The 17,550-nt window shown below is 36.4% G+C and overlaps 1 protein-coding gene across 1 annotated transcript in view; it reads right to left on the reverse strand.

The window, feature by feature from the left end:
• The window catches only part of LOC110175306 (nesprin-2), a 96,436-nt gene that overhangs the window by 16,927 nt on the left and 61,959 nt on the right, over positions 1–17,550 (reverse strand). Inside the window, exons 75-79 of the mRNA XM_055149634.1 lie at positions 14,082–14,198; positions 12,636–12,794; positions 9,680–9,838; positions 6,958–7,124; positions 690–852 (exon numbers count right to left, since the gene is read on the reverse strand). Of these exons, the coding sequence (XP_055005609.1) occupies positions 690–852; positions 6,958–7,124; positions 9,680–9,838; positions 12,636–12,794; positions 14,082–14,198 (765 nt within the window). The remainder of the gene's footprint in view (positions 1–689; positions 853–6,957; positions 7,125–9,679; positions 9,839–12,635; positions 12,795–14,081; positions 14,199–17,550) is intronic.

The raw sequence follows: 17,550 nt of genomic DNA on the forward strand, positions 1-17,550 counted from the left end.
AGTTTATGTTAGGGTTAGTTTGTATAATGAACAGAGCGGTTTCAATGTGGTTGAAGAGGCCTGTGACCATGAGGTGATACAATAAGATAGATGAGAGAAGATCATTGTGTTCATGAATAGTTTAGAAGTATGGAGCGTTAGATCTTTATGTATAAAACGAAAACAACTGAGACTTGTTTTAATCTTCTTCGCTAAATATTTTGTGTGACCGATAAATTTGAGATTTTTGTCCAGACTGAGGCTAAGGTATTTAACTTCACTGACTATTTCAATTTTCACATTGTGTCAGCTCAAAGTCACAGTTTTTTGTTTTTATACGCACTGAAAAACAAAGAGAAACTGTTTTGTGACACTCTAAGCCATTTTGAGACCTGCTGTAAGGCATGAGTCAGATGTTCACCAGCCTGAGCAGCTTATCGATAAGATGTGTGTGTGTGTATGTATGACTCATGTTTTGTTTTATTGATTTTATATATGTATTCCAATGGAACTATTTTACTGTCTAATTTATTAGTTTTTATTTTTATTGTATTAAATAGTAGCTTTTCTATTTCTGTGTGTGCAGCACTTTGGAAACAGACTTTGTTTATGAAATGTTCTATAGAAATAAAGGGGACTGGATTCATTATTTTCTGTATATTTAGCTCCTAGCAGATTTCCCAGTAAGATCTCCAAGTGTTGTCACAGACCTGGTGCTCGGCCAGCCTCTTGTGGATCTCCTTTTGGTGGAGCACGCTGTAGGTGATGGGTCGGGACAGTTCGGCCTCGATGCGACACAGCCACGAGCGCAGGTTACTCATGTTCTTATCCAGCTGCTGCACCGCCGCCAGGGTCTCCTTCAGCTTCTTCACCCTGCACACATAACCACAGAGTCAGAGAAAATACACACTTTATCCATTTTCAGGTAACATCGCAGAAATCTACAGGCTTTTATTAGAATGCTCATTTTTGTTGTAATATAGCAGCCAAATCACAAATTGAACTGAGCAGGTACAACATTTATGAATTTACATTTTGAGAATAATATGTTATCAGTTGATACTATGCAGTGATAACAAGCTGGGGGGTTCTACATGTATTTTTATGGCTGAATGTTCAGCACTTATCAAGGTGACACAATGTACACGTCAAACACTACCAAAGAAAAATCTAAAAGTCAAGAAAAAAAATACAAAATGGATTTCAACAACACATTTTCAGGATCCTGTGATCAACACGAACATTCATGGTCTTGATATTCAATAAAAAAGTGAGACTGACTAATGCTAGTTGGCTTGTGACTGTAATTTAAAGAGTTTAACAGCACAAATCAGCTTTCCTGTTGTAGTTCAGTCAGTTTTATGGTCAGATTTGGGTAAAACAAAGCTCATATTAAAGTCAAACAGAGATTTAGACAGAGTAATGGCTACATTAGCATTAAATACCCACAGAATGTTAATAATATCAGCTTAAAGTATCAATAGCAACAAAACATCAACAGAACCCAGGCAAACTTCATTGAAACTCACTGCAGTTACAAAGAGTTTGGGTTTTTACAATATGAACAAGATCGCAATCTACACAACAATACTGATGTTAAACTTGTGCATAATTAGTTTAGTTTAACCTGGTTTGAAATCCATAATTTATACTGTAAGATCGATATCAATGGATGTAGCAAAATATTAAAAAATAGTTTCAAAGTGAATTAACAACAAAGTAATCAAATATTGAAATAAATAATATATATATAAAAAAATAAAAATATGCTCTTGCTTGTTCTGAATAAATAAAATAAATAAATAAATAAACAACAGGATAAGAAAAAACCTGCTGAGAAAAACAATTAAGACGAACAGCATAGTCAAACAAAGAAAACAGTAATAGGACCCAGGTATCTCAAACTTCACCGGTCTCCATGGAAACCACCCCCCTCCGCCCAGAAGACCCGCAGAGGTCCACACAGACTGGAGCCATAGCAACGGTGGGGACAATATAAGATCTCCGGTGCAGCTAAAAGCCTGAAGTGTGCCCCTTTCAGGAGTCCTACTTCATTTCCCCATTTGATCTTTACTCTGCTTTAAAGGAGCGTTTGAAAGGGCAGGCTCTCAGTGTAAATAATGTACAGAAAAACACAGATGTTGTTGTATAAAAGTGGTTGGTGGTGGAGCTAAAGACGGCCAGTATAGAAGTGGTTTGTGTGTTTGTTAAAGGAGAGCTAGCTTTTCTTGTCAAGGGTCTGCCACCTGCTTGTCTCCATGGAAATGCTATTGTTACGCCTGGAATGTTCCACAGTATGACATTAAACTCATCTACTCCAGGGAGATAAGTGGGTGCAACTGAGCCAACTTTAGTAGTCAGATCTGTGGAAGTGTTGGTTGATTTTTAGTTTTTTTAGTTTTTTTTTTCTTTGCATTAACTCCTGCTTTATTCATGACACTCTGCTTTAAACAAAATACACTGGACTTTGAGCAGGAGAAGAAAGAGGAAGGCCAGACCTCTTCTGAATTTGAATCCTTTCTGAAGCCTTTAAATCAGTCCTGTGACAGTCCTGCGCACTAATGCTGATTCTTCTCTTTGTCTCAAACTCGAGATGTTCTGAACCAGCTCAAAATGAGAGACACCATGTTTGAGACGAGGTGGCTCCTCATGTGTCCTGAAGATATCCCTGAGAGCTTTCTGTTCCTTATCAAGTCTGTTTTGAAATGAATGTTCAGCTCATTTGACTTTGTCTCCCAGTGACTTAAAGATCCTTTGCCTGGCTCAGGAGTTTTCAGACTCTTTGAGCAGACAGAGGAGTGTCCGTGCCTGCTCGGTAGCCAGGCTGGCACCACCTAGTGTCTCCGCTCAATTTCATTTCTCTCCAGCGACTAGGTCAGGAATCAGAAAACCCCGGAAGTGTGAGTTCAGGCACCAGCAGTGAAGAACCATAAATTCTGTGTTGGCACGATTCCTGAGATCGAGGATTTAAAGCCGGAACAAAGAGAATGTTCAGGGAATTTTATCAAAGGGAAAGACGTTATTGTCCTTCTTTCCTACGGGGTTAGCCCTGTTACATATGTCACGACCAAATAGCAGCAATAGGTTAAATTAAAAAAGTACCTGCCTACAGTCAAGTGAATGAATTCTAATGCTGCGAGGTCAGACGGTTTCCACGAAGTGAATCAGGCTACCTGCTCGAGCCCAGAGATGTAGTATTGGCCGTTCTACTAAAAGTCTTCCAAAGTCAAAACAAAGTGCATAATAATAATTATGGAAATTCATTTTTCACCCTTTATGTTTGTCTTTTATTTTAGTAAATTGTTTGGCAAAAAAGATTACTGTGGCTTTAAGTGGCCACTGAGGACTGAGGCCACAGATTTGTTACCAGAATATTTGAAATCTACTTGTTGTTTGTATTAGTGTATATATTCAATGACATACTATAGCTTTAATGCTGGATGCACAGTCTTTCTGCTCTTATCCTAGCTTGGGACAGCAAAACTACCATCTACTTTTAGCCTATAAACTTGAAACTATTGGCCTCTGTCAGATTAACTGCACCACAGTGAAAGCCTTTTAAATTACAGATTGCTAAAGTAATAGAATGACCTCACCAAGCTTCCCCCAGTCTACTAATACAACTTCATTGTCTTGTATCACTTTATTTATTACCGTGTAACAGTATACAGTGAGTAAATCAGCTTTGAAGCACTCCTCCGCATTACAAATACGATCTCTACAGTCAAACAAATTATATCTCCCCCTGTACCCTGGCCCTGCTCCTGACAGCACCGACAATGGGACAGGGGTTTCACACTGAGGGCCCACAAAGGCACAAAAGACTTCAGGGGTCCGGGCCAAGGTAACAGGAGAGAAAGGGATCAGGCTATGTACAGTGCAGAGTTGTGATAGAGGTGGTGGAGGGTGAGAGTTAACAGTGCAATGGACCACAGGAGGGCACAGGCTAAAGACTGAAATACAACTGACATTTCTTTAACACCGTAATTTTGTGGCTTTTGTTCCACGTGTGCTTTTTCTCACAGGACAAATGGTCACTATATAAGCATGGAATTAAGTTAACATTTATATGCTTAGACTTATCTTTACATACAACTATTAAATTAAGATCAATGTTGAATACAACTTTTAACTGTAACTTTCAAAGGTGGCACCTCACCTACATGATTAAATGGAAATATGAAGTTAGAATCACAGCATATATTCTCCATGGAGACAGATGCTTTTTTTTTTTTTTGCCATATTGTGGACGATTTGAGCCAAAGGAACAACATTTCCATGGAAACAAGCAGGTGGAGGCTGTCCGACAGGCCAAATATAAGGTTTGCAGAGTCTAAAGTCTTTTCTAGAGTCTTTTTTTTGTCTAAAAGGTACATACTGAGACTTGCAGCTTGTGCTTATGTGCACCAAAGCCTAAAAACATTTTATATTGAAAGCTGAATAGCCATTTTACATCTATTAAGTAATCTAAAGCAAATAATGTCAGAAAGAAATATAAAAAGAAATCCTACACCAATGTGCAAATCATTAAATGTGGTAGTGATCATGACTTATGGTGATAATTTGTGTATCATTCGCTCATTGTTTTTTCAAAATAAAACAAAAAATAAGAAAAAAAACAACAGTTTTCTTCATTATTTGTCTCCAAAATGAAAAAAAGATTTTGTATTTAAATGAATAATGGAAAAAATGGATAACGGTCGTTTCCCGTTTCCGTGACTTAAGCTGCAATGCTGGACTTCTGCGTCACATACGGACTGAACCAGGACTGGTCTCAGTCCCAACCTGGTTCTGGTTCTGGTCTTGTTCTTCTTTCAGTCTTGGTCTCAGTCCCGGTCTAATCCTGGTCTGGTCCCAGTTTCAGTCCTAATCACGTGACAGTCTGTACGAACATACTGTCCTGGTTTAGTCCTGGTTTAGTCTTGGTTTAAGACCTGTTTTAGTCCTGCTTGTTTTAGTCCTAGTTCAGTCCTGGTTCAGTCCGTATGTGACTCAAACTGCTGTGACGAAAAAATGAAAAAACAAATCGTTTTGTCATTTTGGTTTTGGAGACAAATAATGAAGAAAATAGTTGTTTTCTTCATTTTATTATTTTTGATTTTATTTTGAAAAACGAACGAACGAATGATACACGGATTGGTGATCATATTTTGATTGTATTTTGTGTGTTGCTTTTGAATGTATGATTAAAAGTGTATACCTTCCTATATACATTTATTTTCTTTCTCTTTCTTTTCTAATTTTCAACTAAGTGATTTGTATTCATTGTGTCCTGTTTTAAATGTATAATCAAACCTTAAACATTTTCTAGTAGACTAATGAAACCTTCTCCAAACATCCCCATTATCCCATATTACGTAACAGAATTGTGGGGTTGCATTTTCGTGAGGGCTCTCTCTGTGGGCTGACCCCGCTTTGACGAGCCCTGTTGTAATGCACACTGACAAATCCCCCTTGTCCTGAACCCTCCTGTCCCCTCCCCATCTCACCCCACTGCCCATCACGTCACCACAGAGAGAGCAAAGAGGAGGAGGAGGAGGAGGGACACTGTGACCATGACGACATATGGTCCTGTCTGAGTCCTCGATATCTGGCGGGGGGGTGGGACTTTCGTAGGACGTCCCATATGTCTAATAGGGGTCTGGGGGCTTAACCTACACTACTGTATATTAAAGCATGTGTGTTTGAACAGCTGTGGGCTAGAGCGAGGTAACAGCAGGAAGATAGGCCTACTTCTGTTTTAATTATCAGGGCTCGTTTGAAGATTTGTGGGTCGTTAATTTATTTAATGTGTTTTGGCTGAGAAAGGGCCCACTGTGCAGGCTTAATACAGCGCTGAAGATATACTGTAGAGACCTCTTTTAGTGTGTGGAAACAATTCAGCTGTGCTATAAAGAATTGTGTCGTGAGCTAAACGCAATAGGTTTTTCAATAAAGAAATTTGCATTAGTTATTCAAGCAACAAATTATGGATGATAAAGAAACTGGCAGCCATTCAAGTCCATGTTTTGCCAGATTAAAACACTATTCCCTTAAAACATTGTAAATAAAGATTAAGGTTAATATCACATAAGGATTTTTGACGAGTTTAGATATTAGATCTTCTGATATGTGTACAAAATTGCAATTGTCTTTTCATCAACAAAGACCTTAGTTGATGCTTTATTTTCGCTTTGTTGATTTTTGAGTGGTTGTGTCCATGAGCAAGACACTTCATGCTTTGAAAAGGGCTTTGTAAGTGAAACAATTTCCCCACTATTGAGCAGGCTTGCAGCTGGTTGGTTCGGTTAGTACGACCCTTGATTTTCAGCGTGCCGGGGAGCGCAGGTGCGTCGTGAAAAATGGTCCTATTTGAGTCAACAGATTCACACTTGGATTTAATTGAATAATTTGGCATTTACAGTGCTCTGAGTCGAAAATAATATGCAAAAAATAAAAAAATTAAATAAAAATTTAAGAACGCAGACACAAAATTTGCTACATTACTGATCAAATTCTAGTTAAAGTGCCTATGACAGGTTTGACTACTCATTGATCTAAAATACAGCTAAGATTGTTATATTTAAATTCATATTTTACTTACTATACTTACTGGTTGGAAATTATAACATCAAACTAAGGAATTCTATAAATGTTATCTAGCAAAAGTACACTGTGCCAAAACTCCTCTATTGTACAAAGAAGTTATTATTTGACAAATAAAAATATAAGAAAACACCTTTATTTGTTGAATTAATGTTTAAGGTGTAAATTGTGACTTTTGGAGAGAATTATGTCTAGTGTGATGTTCTCAATATGTTTTAGAACTCTCTACATCCTGTAATTTTTAACAAATTTTTCAACTTTTCCTAACAAATTGCCTTTTGATTGGTGTAAAACTAGAATTTATATTATATAGGTGGTGTACTGGTATATTTTCAATCAAATCAAAAACATGATCGATGATGTGTGAACAGTATTTTCTAGGTATAGTCTCACCTGTCCTGGATGTGGTGGAAGAGGCCTTGCCAGCGCTGGTTGGCCTCCTGCAGAGAGCCGTGCACTTGGCTGTGCTTGGCTTCATCGCTGGCCCACAGCAGCTGCTCCCCCAGCTGCTTCAGGTGCCTCTTGTTCTCGCTGAACAAATTAATTTCCTCCATGCAGTCCTGTGGGTGGACAGAGACGGTCAGAGAGATCATTGTGCTTCAGATGCACTGGAGAGTGAGCTCTTTCATGGGAATTGAGTGTACAGAAACATTTTTATTTAACGGACCTATACTATGCTATTCTATGATCTATGTTAAAATGTTGCTTCCTCAGTTCTTTTCTCAGACTGAAAACATGCTTTACTGTATTTTTAAACTCCATACACTGTAATCATTTTGATAATTTCAGCCCTGCATTTGCCAATCTTTACTGAACTTAAGGTAAAAGGTAACTGTTAACTTGTAAAATTTTATTGCATGACTTCACAAGGTGGAACAGAGCATTTTGAGCTTTGGAGATGTAGACAGATTGATCATACAGGATTAGTGATACACATGTGAATGAAACAAAACACAACTCCACGTACGTATTTGACAAGGTAAAAACATTATAACATGGCTTAAAACTCACAATTGTATGTAACGTAGGACCTTTAAATCTAATCTAATTTGGCTATAAATTCAGTGTTTGCATAAGTTCACCAATACTGTTTGTTATAAAATTTAGTATGGAGAAATTAATAGTCAGTACGAGCACATTGGTGGGAAATAATATGATGTTCTTTCCTCAACCTTATTAAAATGCAAAAAGGTTTTCATAATTCTAAATGACAGAAATGTTGTGTGCAGATGTTATATAGGTACAGTATGTTCTCACTTATAAAACAGTATATGCATTTTAACACAGTACAAAATGATGTAGACAAACTCATGTATTTACTTATTTTTTTTAAACAATTGCCATGTTTATGATGGAGTTTGTTTGTTTTAATTTCCTTTAAGATGATTGACATTGACACAATTACATCTTTTGAATCAACTGAACACAAGCTTTATTATTTGTTTACTGACATTTGTGTTCTAATACTTGTAACTCTGAGGCCACCTGTTAGATCCTTTTAACAACATTCACCTTTTTAACTGTATCTGTTATCCTCTGTTGTCCGTGTAACAAAAGCCTACCATTAAACATAACAGCTTTCACATCCCAACTCAACAGACCAAAACAGCAATTCAGGGCCGCTCCGACCAACCAATTATTATCTCATTCACAACACGAGCCTGCTCCAAGATGAGACAGGGAGGCCACAAAAGGCTCCCAGTCCCTCTAAAGACAACTGTGTGTGGACAAAGAGTGGGCTGCTATTTAACCCAGGGATACCATCTGTTAAACCTGAATGCCTTTAAGGAAGAGGGTAAAAAAAATATTGGCTAGTATTTCTTTATGACTATTCTATTACTATTAACTTTGCTGATATATTTAATTTACGAAGCAACTTGTACAGCATGTTTAAGGTGCACAATGTAATTTTTCTGGTGGAGAGTTGTCAAAAATATCAAAAATCATATATGAATCTATACTTAAAGCAGAATTGAAACTGGATACTTATTCGAACAAGTATCAATACCAAAAAACTCCCATTCACACGGCAAAAATGAACTTTTCCTGAATAATTTTAGACTAGTATATGCCTGGATGACTGAGGGATTACACAGATATAAAGGCATTAAATGTATCTATTTCCAAGACAAGCAAGAGTTTTTCAAGATTTTTTATGCATGAAGGATTACATCAACAAACAACATCTCCATTAGGGGCATGCAAAAATATTGAAATATCAATATATCGTGGAAATAACAAAATTGGAGCGCTACACTGGATAAAAAAAATTACACATACAGGTGCTCATCAAACCGGAGGGCTGGATTCTCATAAAATAGAAAAATGATGGCAGAGACACTATGATTTGCGGTGAATTTATTAAAAGTCACGCCAACGCGTTTCGACTACTTGGTCTTCATCAGGCCCAATTAGCCCCGATGAAGACCTCTGCCATCATTTTTCTATTTATCAATATATCGTATTGTTTAATGTGATGATACAGTATTAATATCATGGACTTCTGTATCGATATATCGCCAAAAGTATTTTTTGGTGTATTTTACAAAATTATTTTGTAACACTGCTATAGTTTTGTTGCTTGTTTAGAGGAAGGAAACTTATTTATGTGACACATTTGACATTTTCACTGTTTTGATGATTAAAATTGGCGTTTTTCATATGAACTTTGCACAAGAAGTGGTTTAACAAAGACTTTTAGTATCACAATCATGATTTTGCCTTTATTTTTTATTGAACTGTATTGAATAATTTTGAAATATATTGTATCAAATCAAAAGAGCACTGTATTGAGATATGTACCGTATAGTGGCCTGTGTATCAAGATAGGTATTGTTTTGTGGCCTATGTATCGAGATATGTATCATTTTGTGGCCTATGTATTAAGGTATGTATTGTATCTGCAACTTCTTAATGATACCCAGCCCTAATCTCCATAGACACAGAAAGATTACACAGTGAACCTTTAAAAATAAGAAGAAAAACATTATATTACCAGTACATTTTAAAATGGAAACTATAATCTTCTTATGTAAGTGCTTCAACAAATAAACTAAGGGAACATTATTACGTAATATGAAATTGCATTATATTTTTATGGAATAATGCAGTGTACCTTCTTGAGTTTTTCAACCATTTCCTCAAAGCTCAGGTCGGCGCTGTGGCACACTTTGTTCTCCATCTGCGTCAGCCAATCACAGAACTCCTTATTCTTGTCATTGAAGATGGTCCAGGCGTTCAGGCGGTCTGCAATTTCCTGTTTACGTAAGGATACCTGAGAAAGTAAACATACATGCAATAATTCAGTAACATTCAGCATCATTAGGGAATAAGTCACTATGGGTTTAAAAAAATCACTTTGAATTTAAATAAATTTTCTATTTTCAGAGGGGTTTTTTTTCAATGACAGTGGAAAGGAGTTGAAATTTTGTCTCATGCACCCGATACTGTATACACATCTAGTGACAAATTAACAATTATATTTTAGTTAGGGCTGTATAATATACCGCAAACAAAACAGAAGAGCAATTTGAGTTTGTACAATTATCAATTCGCAAAGGCTGCAATGATTGAAACAACAGAATGTCCACTGCCAAAGAATAAAATAGTGGTTTTAAAGAAAATCCTGTTGAATCTGTAGCTTCAACCTCTATAAACATGTCATGAAATACATGGAATTATTAAATATTACTTAATCAGTTAATTTTTCAGTCTCCTGTCATATGTTTACTTTAATCAGAATCCTACTTTTTTCCCTAATTTCGAAGTTTTAAATAACAAACACAAAACAAAAACAAATCATAACCCTCCCACACCCCACCTCAACTCCTACTTTTCAAACATACATCTCAAATATAAAAACAATTGCAATACTTGTCAAAAAAAACAACAACAACAACAAAAAAATATACATACAATTAGATAAAATAACCCAAAACATGCTACACAGGTCTCCAGGAAGAACAGCTGATACCTAATGGAGGTCAATTAAATACAATCAATCAATTAAAATACTGTCCCACTTTAACTATAAGCCTTTATTGTGTGACTTTTTTTCCCTAAATTGTGCATCCTCAATTTTAGAAAAAAAAAAGTCTAATATTTCAATTGTAAAGAGACAAGCGAATAATATCCTGTTTAACATTTACGTTTATGGTAATAGATTTATTACTATGTAGAATGACTGTGAAATGAACTATCACATCATAAATCAGACAAAATGAATTCCCCAGAGATTTTATGTAGTAAAATTAACAAGGTCCATTTTCCTAACGACAACTTAACGCCATGACAACGCCCCATTACACAGGCTGGGAGGGGGCGACCGGCCGATGATCTTTTGGAGGTTAAACTGCTTAGTACCAGCCTTAGGGACTACTCAGCTATAAATTACTTCTGATTGGCATTTAGTTGTATTTCATTAAGCCTTTTATTGTTTTTATGTACTAACGATGTTTTGGGGGCTTTTTTACTTAGTGGACTATTGAGGCTGCTTTGTACGCCGCTGTCACCCTATGAAGACTTTGTGATTCCCTTTAACAATAGAGGCTGTCCCATGCGCCCTAGGACCATCTGCTCGCCGGACCCATTCCAGCACCTACCCCCTCTCCTGCAACCTGTTAGCTATGCAGACTAGACACAAGCACAGAATATAGAAAATCAACAAATCTAGTACACAATAATCAAACTAAACCAGCAATTTCTTATTTTGGCAAGGCTAAAATGTTGTTAGAATTGAATGAAACAAAAAAAAAAAAATCAAAATGGATTGCCAGACAGCAGATTTGGGCCAAAACAGGGGCAGGTGGAGGCAGCTGTATTCAAGTGCGGGTCCAATTAGCGGCAGTACAAATTGTTGTTGGACCCATAATAATACAGCAATGAGGTAACCGATAGAAAAATGTCCCAGAATGCAGTAGCCGTTTATGCTAAAGAACAACAGCGTATTTGTGTAAAGGCCAGAGACTTAAGTGTAGGAATGCGTGTTTACAAAGAGCCCCTCTAATGTAATAATGCTATTACACCATTGATGTTTGTACAGGGAGTTAGTAAGGCTATGAAAGATCTGATTATGCAAAAAGATTGTGATTGATTTGAACGAAAATGTAAAAAAAAATACACACAGTACTCTTTTAGAATACAAAACAGAATAGCTACAAAACGGGACTAAACTTAAACCAATGTACACACATGTGGGACCATGACTATTAAACTATGGTCTATATAATCTGAACTGAATCCACAACTATTACACTAAAAATGTACTGTATATTAATTGTACTGTATTGTATTAATCAAGAAGATACAAATTGTTCTCTTCATAAACATGCTTGTGGCTTTAGTACACGCTCATACCACTAGCCTCTGACTAAAGTGACTTTGGTACAATGCAATCAGTTTATAATAATACAATATAATCTATAAATAAATAAATATGTTATGATACTAGATTGCTGTCAGATGGGTGTATAAGCATGCAGTACTTTATCAATTATGCTGTATTTTTGTAAGAAATAAACACAAAAAATATCTATTGTTGAACCTAATCATTTAGATCAGCGCCATTGCTTACATACACATCAAAATCTGATTATAATCTAATTTCTGGAATTTCAATATTATTTAAATGACATGTAAACTACAAAATCTGAAATGAAAGGAAAGAAATCAGAAAGAAATTTGATGATTTTGCTTTCTACACGTCATTTAAATCATCGTATAACTCCAAAAATGTGATCACAGCCACTGAGAAAATCTATTAACCCGTTATATTTATCCAAGCACACCACAAAATCAGGTTAATAGCAGTAGCATTCTCTTCTTTCCTCAAATTAAAATACACAACAAATCTGAAGAATGATTATTTCCTTTCCAAAACTTGTGTCTTTCACTTGGCCAGTTGTGCTTGGTCTTTGTGCGTCTGCCCACCACTGGTTTCCCTCCATCTGCCCCCACCCCTTCGCCCCCACCCCGCCTGCACTGCTGCACCTGCCCCATCCAACTTCCAACTACAACTCCTCTCTAAACTGAGCAATGTTATTTATTGATTTATTTACTTCTGTCAGCTTTACCTTGGCGCACAGCTCTTCCCATTGGCTGTGCAGTTGCTCTAGCTGCTGTTCCAACAGTGCAGAGTCCCCGAGCGGCAGATAGTGGGACAAGTCCGTCTTCATGGTGCCCACGTCTTGGAGTCCTCCTGTCTTCAGAAGATGCAAGGAGAACTCTGTCTCCTGCATAGTACATTCAAACGCAGTGATAGGACGAGTCAGAAAGCCATACAGAACTACCAACACTTGATACTGCTACTGCGCTACTTTGGTCCACTCCGCTGTCCTGATTAAAGAGCTCTGGATGGGACAGGGCAGGGGGAGGGTATACGGGTAAAAGGGGGAGGGGAGTGAAAGCATGGGGGTATTAAATAAGGGAAAGGGGGGCGAGCTGCTGCTGGGATGGGGGTATAGATAGGAGGGAAAGGCTTCACGTAGAGTTGGAGCGTGGAAACTTTGTCATGTGTTGCAACAAATAGGAAGTATCCTCCTTGTGCACAGTGGAGTATTGTAAAATACTTACTATTTGAATAATGAGTTTTATTCCAGCTGATTATGTATTAAAATATTTAAGGGCTAAATGCAGTCACACTAGTAGATTACATGAAATCATTAATTAAATCAATCCAAATGTACAATTATCAACTATTTATGCTTTCAATACTACTACGTCTACTACTACTACTAATATTACAACCAATATCAATATTACTACTACTACTACTACTACTACTACTACTGCTACTGCTACTGCTACTGCTACTACTGCTACTGCTACTGCTACTACTACTACTAATACTACTACTACTACTCCTGCTGCTGCTACTACTACGACTACTACTACTACGACTACTACTACTACTACTACCACTATTACTACTACCACTACTACTACCGTTGCTGCTGCTGCTGCTGCTACTACTGCTACTACTACTACTACTACTACTACTGCTGCTATTACTACTACTACTACTACTGCTGCTATTACTACTACTACTACTACTACTGCTGCTGCTGCTGCTGCTGCTATTGCTACTGCTACTGCTACTACTACTACTACTACTACTACTACTACAAGTACTACAACTTCAACTAATCTGTTACAAATTACAGCCAATGTTAACTAGTTTGCAATCAAAGTTTGGACAAAGTATTGTATTACAGTACTAATGATTATGTATTAAAATCTTAAAGGGCTACAGTTATACTAGTACAAATAATAGTTACTCCTGCAATAGCAGCTTTCAGTACTGCCACCACAAATTCCACTCCCACCACTTTTACTACTGCTTTCAGAAAAATCAGAAGTCAGAAATCGTGAAGTTCCTTTTTATTTGTCAAATTAGTGAATGCTCATTTGGAAAGGATGAATTTTCTCACTAAAATTGTCACTATTGTAGAATACATTATATTATAAAATGCAGTAATTATTATCCTGTGATTAATATTACAGTTAGTTGACAGAAGTACCTGGATTATCTGCTCTGTGTCCTTGGTTTTGGCTGATGCTGCTTTCTTCAGCTTAAGTCCACACTGGTCCAGTTCAGATCTCACCTCTGTGATCTTCTCCTGACACAGCCTCCACATCTGCCCGGACACAACAAAAATACACAGGCTTACGTAAGACTTAACATCAGTTTCACAGACTGTTTGCAATCCGGTATGTCTACATTTTAATTTAGACATGGTGAAAGTAAACTTCTTGGAGTTAAATAGCTTCCATAGATGCTCCATTAGTTTCAGAAAAACAGACACAGTTAAGGGCATTAAGAGGAATAGAGTTGTCTAGTGTGGTCAAGTGTTTCTGAAGTGTCTTACGTCACCTCTGGCATATTGAGTTACTAGTGTTTTTACGGTCTGGTCTATGCATAAACAAACATTTGCTGAGATATTTCTTTATGCTGCCTGGGAATGTAAAATTACTGGAAAATATTGTTGGACATGTTGGTAGCTTCTAATTATTCATTAATCAGATTTTAAAGTGCATGTAATCACAGCCCCTGAGAAAATCTATTATTCCATTAGGTAGAGGGCACTTCCAGTTCCATCGACTCTGGCTCCAAATGACTTTACATTGAAAAGTTGTCATCTCTCTCTAACTGCTTCAGTGAGCCTCGTCATTTTTTATTTCACTATTTTCAGTAAAGAAATTCCTACTCCTAATATGGACCTCGGGTCCAAATTCGCCTCTATAACTGCGAGCATCGTGAGCTTCATCTGACTGGAGCTGAATGCTTTGAGTGATGTCACACTCCCTTAGTCCACTTCTTGTCTTCTTGTCTAGTCTATGTCTTAAATATGTAGGATCAAGTACAATGATGGCATTTAAAAAAACACATAAAATCCACTGCAATGTGTATGTATGAAAAAGGAAACTAAGTTGTAATGCATAATAGTGAAGATTTCTGTTTGCGATCGATTCATAATTGTGACTGAAATGAAATATTGAATGAAATGTTTTAAAGTAACTATCAGTGTTGAGGTTTTGTCTGGAAAAGGAAAAAGGGGACAGATAACATAAGATTACTCTTCTTTCTGTTCCTTTTCTTTCATTTCTTGTATGCTTGATGTTGTGACACTGTTAATGTCTTTTTATATTTTATGAATAAAATAAACAACTAAAATAAAAAATGAATGTAGATCTTGATCTTATACTTTGCACATTGTAAACTGAAGTATTGATCTGACAAGTTGCCTCAGCAGAATTAAACAATGGGTCGAATACAGGGGACACATTTTTCCTAAGGAGCAATAAAGTGTTCCTTAACCTTACCATAATCCACTGTTTTGCAACAACACTTATTTTTTGTTAAAAGATGCTGTGTCACCAGCTACTAAAACAATATCAAATGGCTCCAACTGTTGTACGGTTCAGGGCTCTCCAAAAAGACCATTTATTACATTTTGTGAATTGGTTAAACTCAAATTGGATTGGCACACCAGGCAGTCCCTCAAGGCTCGATAGTACCAGTGTTTGGCAGCACACTGATTAAAAATCAAGACCTTAGCTTTACAAAGCTTAGTAACAGAAATATTTATTGTTACAACATGAATTTACTCTTAAAGGGTCCATATCACGCTGTTTTCTGATCTATGTTGTAATGTTTCCTCATCAAAACAAACCTGGAGTTGTGTTTTGTTTCATTCACACATGAATTCAATTCCCATGCTCCATAATAATCACTCATAATCTTGCTATTTAAATATATCTGATATTTTAAACAGCTCTCTATATCATGCTTTGTAACATGAAATGAACTGCTTGAGAGTTTGTTGTGTTGATTAGAGGCCTGTGTGGCAGCTCTGTGTTGGATTAGTGTATCGGGGGGTGTGATCTCTGACATGTTGCTCAGAGGGATTTCCCCTCTCTGGCCGTGTCCTGTTGAGCTTAACGGGTTAACACAACTTTGCCTGACCCCTGGAGCACCCAAACACACATGTCAGAAAGCACACAGCTACAGAGTATGCTCATTTCTCTTGTACAATTATTTACAGAAATTTAGTGCATACAGTTTAGATTAATTTCACTGAAACATAGCATAATTAGACTAAAGATGTAACTAAAACTGTCTATTTTCTTGTTAACGGTCCTATATTACGCAAAACTGACCCTTGTGAGCTTTAAGCCATGTTAGAAAAAGGCTGTGTTTTATTTTACTCTTAATTTATGTTATTACTTTTATGTAATTTAAGTATTTCTGATACTTTAAAGGTCCTGTATTATGCAAAACGGACTCTTGTGAGTTTTAAGTCATGATATAATGTTTTTTGGAGTTGTTTTTTTGTTTCATTCGTCATTATTTCGTCTGTTCAGTGATAGTTTTCAAGTTAACAGCAACCTTTTTTTTTTTTTTAAGTAGTGATTTGGCAGTTCCAGAGCTGAAATTATCCATATGATTCTAGTGAAGGTGTTTGAGAGAAGGATTTGTGTGTTGAACATGAGTGAATGAAATAAAACACAATTCCAGGCAAGTTTTGGTTGAGGAAACAACATGATAACATAAATCAGAAAATAACATAATATGAGCCCCTTAATCCTAACTATTGTGTAATTTAGACAAATAAAAATACATTATAACAGCTTTATTTTGTTAAATGAATGCTTAAACTAGCAGAAAAAGTGTTCTTTGCACGTAAATTCTCTGTATAATTTGGAAGGAATTTTGTGTGTCAATGAAATAGGTAGAAGGACTCGGTTTTAAGACTAACTGCATCTTCTTGTATTTCTGTACTTTTCGTCTCATCTCTCAAACTGTCACTTGACTGAAAAGCTATGATAAGTATTTAAGTATTGACCACAGGTACTATCCCACCAAACCAAATCATAATTAGAAAAACATGAAAACCTGTCATATGCACTCAAGTGAATCAAATGCTTTCTACAGTATAAAAATAAAACTGAAGCTCTCGGTTCAGTGTGTGTGATAGTGGTGATAAAGTCATACAAACTTTACAAACACACAAAGTTCCACCTTTTAGAAGTGAGACTAAAACCAGATTAAGACTAAAATAGGACTGAAGAATATGTGAAAAATATCTAAGTGACATTTTTGTGACAAGCATTGCGATTTTATGAAATTTTCTTCAAAGTTCACATTTTAAACCAAGAAGAATTGACAAACTAATACAAGAATCACATTTGTACAGATCTAAACTTTAGGGTTAGCAATTTTTATGCAGAATAAAACTGAATATTTAGTTGTTTGAGGACGAAATTATGATACTTCAAAAATTGCTAGACGAAAATGTGTACAGTATAAGCATCAATAAGCAAGACCAAAATTGGACTTTAAATTCAAACAAAAAATTTGTCTTGAGCAGATGACCAGATAGACTACCTCATGATTTGAGTGTAAAATAGAATTTCAAAGCAGGAGACCAGGCATGAATTGAGAAGTACTAAAATATGCATTTACTAAATTAAAACGATTCCAAACAG

Source organism: Boleophthalmus pectinirostris, unplaced genomic scaffold (assembly GCF_026225935.1).
Source record: "Boleophthalmus pectinirostris isolate CB_2022bp ecotype Guang Dong unplaced genomic scaffold, ASM2622593v1 HiC_scaffold_13, whole genome shotgun sequence".
NCBI lineage: Eukaryota > Metazoa > Chordata > Actinopteri > Gobiiformes > Gobiidae > Boleophthalmus > Boleophthalmus pectinirostris.